The 6467-nt window shown below is 30.3% G+C and overlaps 1 protein-coding gene across 1 annotated transcript; it reads right to left on the bottom strand.

Annotated features, from left to right (window-relative positions):
- Positions 1-206: 206 nt before the first annotated feature.
- On the bottom strand, positions 207-6221 carry LOC119682928. The gene is made up of 4 exons (XM_038096497.1): positions 5988-6221; positions 1809-2167; positions 1440-1737; positions 207-536 (listed from the first exon to the last, which is right to left on the bottom strand). The coding sequence occupies exons 2-4, from the start codon at positions 2020-2022 to the stop codon at positions 257-259; spliced, it is 792 nt and encodes a 263-aa protein (XP_037952425.1). The 5' UTR covers positions 2023-2167; positions 5988-6221; the 3' UTR covers positions 207-256.
- Between the last annotated feature and the right edge of the window lie 246 nt (positions 6222-6467).

Genomic DNA, 6467 nt, shown 5'->3' with positions numbered 1-6467 from the left:
AATTCTTATTAGAATCAGATTTATATATTATTAAAAAAAATATGTCTTTAAAGCTATAAGAGCAAATTCAATATTTTAAATATGGATTGAACGTTTAATACTATAGGTGATATAGGTGGTATAATGAATATACATGAACTTGTTTAATTATTCTCTTTGAGTTTTTAACACTCATATGTTTTACAATAAAACTAAAAGCACCTTTAACGTATTTATATATATAAATTACACTACATTATTTGTTCTATACTATTTACTATGAACTTAAAAATTTTTCTATTGGAAAATGTCTAAATGATTCATTGAATATATCCGTAAATGCTGTACTGACAAGTTCATTTATGAATGGTTTTATAAAAGGAAATCCAATCGGCCACATACTATTTATAATGCCGTCTGCGAAATTATTCAGATTATCTCGCCCTTGTACTATGAAGTTTGTAATGTGCATTTTCAATCCTCCAATATGCTCAATTTCCACATGAACCTTGAGCAACGAACCAGGTCCAGCTATGCGGCGTATACTTGTAGTTTGACTAAAAATAAATAATAAATTGTTATAGATTATTTCAAATACATATATATGTTTTTTACAAATTATTTTTATTCAACACATATTTTCCAAAGAAAATAAGCAATAGTAAGTTATATGATGAGTTATATCATTATATAGCTACGAGGTTAGTTTTAGTGTATTTCAGTCGATTAAAAAATAAATATAACTACTACTTTTAAAGTTATCTTTAAAGATAAGTTAAAGAGTTTTAGGATCCATTTAGAGTTATTCGTTTTTTTCAGTTGTCTCTCCAATTAGTCTAAGAAAATAAATTTCCCTCACATTTGTCTACAATTGGTTGCTTTCCAATTTGAGCGGTCAGCTTATAGTTTCCGTCATCTCTGTTGATTCCCAGTTTCGTATATATCGATAACTATTACAGTAGGCGAACCACATATACTACAGAGCAATGTTTTCATCTTCACTAAAAGGAATATCTTCTTTGCTAGTGTATTTTCATAGCAATAGATTTTCTATTTCTGATCTGTACTCACTTCTCAGTTATACACATTATGACAATATATTTTGGATAAATTTTTTTACTACATACAAAAATCTGGGACCCTACTGGTTTCCAATTGTTCGATGTTGCAATGTACCTAATCCTAAGTGAGACTAGATTCAGCCCGTTAACACTTGCTGGACCAGCCAAACATGGGTTCGCTACCGGCCGATATATCAAGGTACCTTATTTAAAGTGACACTAGATTTAGTAGTTCTATACTTTCTGGGCCATCGAAAACTAGTGGAACCGTTTGAAGGTGCTTATGCACGTTTTTATTCAAGTTAAAACTACCAAACAGCGTTTCAACCTGTTTTAAATGTGCAAATATGTTCTATTCATAATATAATTATTGATATTAATATCATTGATATTACGTACCTATAATCGTAGAGTGTCATATTCCAGTATCCCTTACGTTTCAATGGTGTACCAAGCATTTTACTTGAAAATTCATATAAACCTTCTAAGCTTTTTTCAGGAAAATATTGCGTATATATAATCTGTTGATTTTCTTTATCTGAATGGTATTTTGTTACTTCGGATTTTGTCCAACCATATTCAGAGACATTTCGTAAAATAAGTTTAAAACCTCCTAAACCTTTTTGGTCTCCCCGCCTCAGCTCAATGAAAGATGCATAATGTGGATCAAATGGTGATATGCTATATTCTGGTACACCTACAATACACGGTAGAGATATTTTATAATATCGCAGAGCACTAATTCGTACTTGAAGTCGTCACACCTACCTGTGGGGAAATAAGCACGTAAATCGTTAAACGCATCTCGCATGCAATCATCGAAACCATCACTATCGCTCTTGCATTTGCCCAATATTCTGTGGAAGTCATCGTCAACGGAAACTTGACCTTCAGCTTTAACGGCGGCTTTGGTAATGAAAATGATTGCTGCTAGCATTGGCAAAAGGTAGCCGCACAACTTGTTGTCCATTGAAGACACCATAACTGCTGCTGAAACGTACTGCGTGTGATCGCTGTGACTGCGTTGCTTGCCGTGCGCTTTGTTTTAATTGTGGTTTGATGTGATTGAGATCGCCAACTTGTCTTCGCGTTTGTCTCAATTTGACATTAGAAGTTGTTAAAATGAACTGCAAACAATCAAATTTGAATTTATCTTGCCAAACATTTAATTTTCTTTTAAAATGCAATTATGAATTATTTCAAAATATTTCTGTTTTATTGCCTCTTTTGTTACGTCTGTTACATCTTTTTTTGGTTTGATAATTAATAAAACAATGTTAAACATTTATTAACAAAACCTTTAAAGGCAATTTAAAATAATTAATTCATTATTAAATGCAATGTCTTTTTTTAAACGTTTGTCAAAAATAAAAATTTCGAGATAAATCATTTCGAGGTAGAATAAAATTGATCCTAACGAAAAAAAACATTGTGAATTCTTTATAAGATCTTTGATAGTCAACTTATATCATATATTAACAGTTTATACTTTAAAATAACTAAGCTATTACAATTTTAAGAGGAAATTTACTCCACAAAATATGACTGTTACTACCTATTACTAGGTAGATCAATCTAATGTCTATAGAAATACTAATATATGCTGAACATATAATATCTACGTAGAGAAAGTGTTTGCTGATACAACCATTGAACAGCATTAAAACAAAAAAAAATATACAGTATTCCCCGCCTATAACACGATAGATTAGTTTCATGTTACAGGATAGCGTGTTGTACGAGAATGCTCATACGACCCCGTATAACGCGTTATGTATAATAGATTTGTATTTAACTTTTCTCGTTAACGGGTGCTTAAATCGAATATTAAAGAAAAACTATGTTATGAACGGAATATATGCGTTTTAATAAAATCAAACTAAGAAATTGTTTATGAAATCTACAAATTATAAAAATTTCACAGTACATAAATATAACCTGGGAAATTCCCACCTTATATACGGGAAAACACGTGTTATATGAGGGATTTGAAATCGCATAATATATAAACGCGTTATATGAGTGACGTGTTATAAGCGGCATTACAGTATATAAATATAAATAGAATTTGTGGTGAAAGTGTTACAGTTGAAATAAGACTCAAAAACTATCTATTGGTCAAGTCTAGTTGGTCCTTAAATTATAAGTGGCATCTGTTCGTGGTTGGCAAGTCATGGCAGAACGTAAGCCAGGTCGCTCCTGGGACACACCGAATTTTCACCGATCAAAAGTAATAGAGTAATTAACGAGTCTACAACAAGAACAAAAAAACATTTCGGTTGAAACCAAACCAACTTTTGGTAAAATCTTTGTGGACGTATAAAACTGATTTCACAGATAAAAACATCAAAATCTAGAGAATTAGTTTAATATAAAACTTAATGCTATCTACAAATAGGTAATGATAGCAATAATAATAAGGGGTTCAAAGAACAACCGGGTCTATGTCCCGGAGACACTTGTGAATCTTGACATCCAAGTGCCGTTCATGAACCCCAAAGGGATTTTACAGCAGATCCCGTGGGCTACCACAACAATAACATAATAAGGAATAAAAATTTTAAAATATTATTATTCTTAAGGATGCTATAAAATATTTTTAGTTCGATTTTTTGTGTGCTTTTAATCTCAGTTTCTTAAAGAATTTTGTAGTTGTTTTAGTAATGACTTTTCTACTCCATATTGTTTGAGGTCCGCACAGGTCCGTTTAGAAGAAAGGTGATGTAAATATATAGAACAAATGCAAAGTATGACGCATAGTCCGGTAATAAAATGAATTTATTTTCTCGATTTTCAGTTTTATTTTTTCAATCAACCCACTTATTCTTCTTGCTCTACTTTCACAATGCCACAACAAATATTGTATAGACTGTCCGTTTTGAATTTCTGAAATAGTTGTATAGTAATTGTCAAAAAATCTATCTTTCGATTGTTTTGTGTTTTTTTTCCATAGATAGGTTTTCCTCACTCATTTTTCGAATTGATTTCCCGGACACACCTATTCGTCAATGAATTTCTAAAATTGACAGTTATTTTGGTTAAGGTCAATATTGCTTAGTTTCCGAGCTAGATAGATAAAGTAGAAAATTTCTAAATAAAAACATTTACAAAAAATATATTTGTCATCTGGTGGGTCTACGTGGAGTTAATCGTTATTTCGTGTAATCAATCTATTTTTTTCTGCTAATTGGGTGTGGTGGTGACTTTAGAACTTTAAGTCTCACAAAGTTGTAAGAACGAGTGTATTGACATACAGCATAGTGCGAAAAGTTACTTTAACTAAGTAATACTACCAAAATACAAATCCGTTATCAAATGCGTGAGTTCTCGAAATTGGAATCGCGCCGATTCTTCTTATACTTATACGACCTGAAATGTTATGTAATATTTATTTTTTCTTACGAAAATATTTTTATTAACGTTTATCGATTTTTATTTAATAACTAATAATTGGTTGGTTAGTTCAGGTGATGGTAGAACCAAGTAGTATATAAGTGCCGTTTTATTACCACCCAACCGGAGATATATAAAATGAGATTTGTCAATTGATTGGATAAATTCTTAATAAATAATGCTTTTACAAACAGAATATAATTGAAATTTAACAATTAAAATAAAAAATATGATTAATAAATTCAATTATTCTACAGCTGGTTTATGATTTCGTTCTAATATAAACACATCAAGTGAATTTGTTAATAAAACTTTCACAGCAAATTAACAAAACTCCAGAAAACTGTGTGAACATAAAAGTCAAGTACGACATTGGGTCAATTGGTTAAGGTGCGCTGACTCTGAGCATTAAATTTGGCAGGGCACGAGACAACTGATGATGGGTATTTGGCACTACTCGAAACAGTTCTCGAAACAGTCAGCCAAAAATTCAATTAATTAAAATAATATAAAAATGAACTTTTATTGTTGTAGTTCACTACTTTTCGAAAACCTCTTTATAAATTATTAATATTATTAATAAGACCTGTTTTTACAATGGATCATTTAAGTGCTCACAGATATTATTTAGTAAAACTGCTTTAGATACTAACTCGCGTTTTATGAAGTAAAGAAGAAGAATACGTGAAAGGAAGAATTTAAATTATATTTAACATTGAAGTTTTTCATTATCAAAACGGAAACTCGTTCACTTCAATTTTTTGACACCATAAACTTTATGGAAGTTGTACGTTAAAGCTACAAAATTATAATCCTATATCACAACGAAACAAAAATTAACTGAACTTGGCTCTAAAACAAACTTGTTTCATTATTTGGTTTCGTATATATTATGTAAAATTAGTGATTAATTTTTTTTTTCACAATTTAAAGATAGTTTGTCCTTTTTTTAGTGAACAAGTTTTTAGTAGTCTGTTTACTGAAAGGCGACAAAAGGAAAAGTGAATATAAGTCACCTCTTCTTATGGCACAAATAATTGAATATTAACGATTTATGTGGCGTGTGGCACAATGAACCGGAATAATTAAATATAGATTTAAAGTATTATTACTAAATATAGATTAGCAGCTAAGCTTTATAATATCAAATTATATAACCAATATGCATTTTTTTTTCTATTAAAAACACTTCAATGCAATATGCAACTAAAATTGCAGACATTTCGCGTAAATTTAATACTTATTGTTTAAAAAACGTAATTCCCGTATTTCACGGCACATAAATGCACTTTTGTTAACATTTCACTTAATTATAGTAGATAATGTTTAAATTTGTTACCAACGACATTTTTTTCCATTTATTTATTTTTGTTCAATGATTTTTTTCTTAATTTTATGTGCAACTTTAAAAATACCGAACGTAACAGAAGACAGACAAAAAAGCATAAATATTTATCTTGTGTAATAGCAATAATTTAGTGAATAAACATTACAAACATTTAGTGAAAAAAGTTTAAACAAGAATTCGCAAGCGAACTAAAAATTACTGCCTACCAATGTGTTTATGCGCTCGAAGTGCTTTCTTCGGGAAGAAAATGCAAAGTGCCTCACGCCACGGAAGATTGGACACTGTTTGTAGATACGATAACTGGCAGACCACAAGACCCCAAAAATAAAAAATTTTTCAATTGTATTTGTCTCAAACTCAGTACAAGAAGTATTGAGCGCACATGAGTATCGTCTTCTACTTCTGCTCCATCCAATGAAGTCTGCCTGTTGTCTGTTCAAGAAGAGCTTTAAAGTTCGACAAATCCATTGAATTGAAAAACTTACCGCGCCTTCAGTTTTAATGAGATTTACTTTTATTGTTTATTATTAAAATGTGTTATTATGTTTATGTTTTGTTTATTTACGATTTTATTGTTGTGCAAAATATAGTTAAATTATTTTTAAATAATTTAATTTCACTCATAAAAATATTTATATTATAAATGTTTAACGAATTGGCAGGGTGTACTGCATATTTATCGAGAA

Source organism: Teleopsis dalmanni, chromosome 2, assembly GCF_002237135.1.
Source record: "Teleopsis dalmanni isolate 2A chromosome 2, ASM223713v2, whole genome shotgun sequence".
NCBI lineage: Eukaryota > Metazoa > Arthropoda > Insecta > Diptera > Diopsidae > Teleopsis > Teleopsis dalmanni.
The sequence above is the reverse complement of the archived record's forward strand: the minus strand, read 5'-3'. Positions and strand labels throughout refer to the sequence as shown.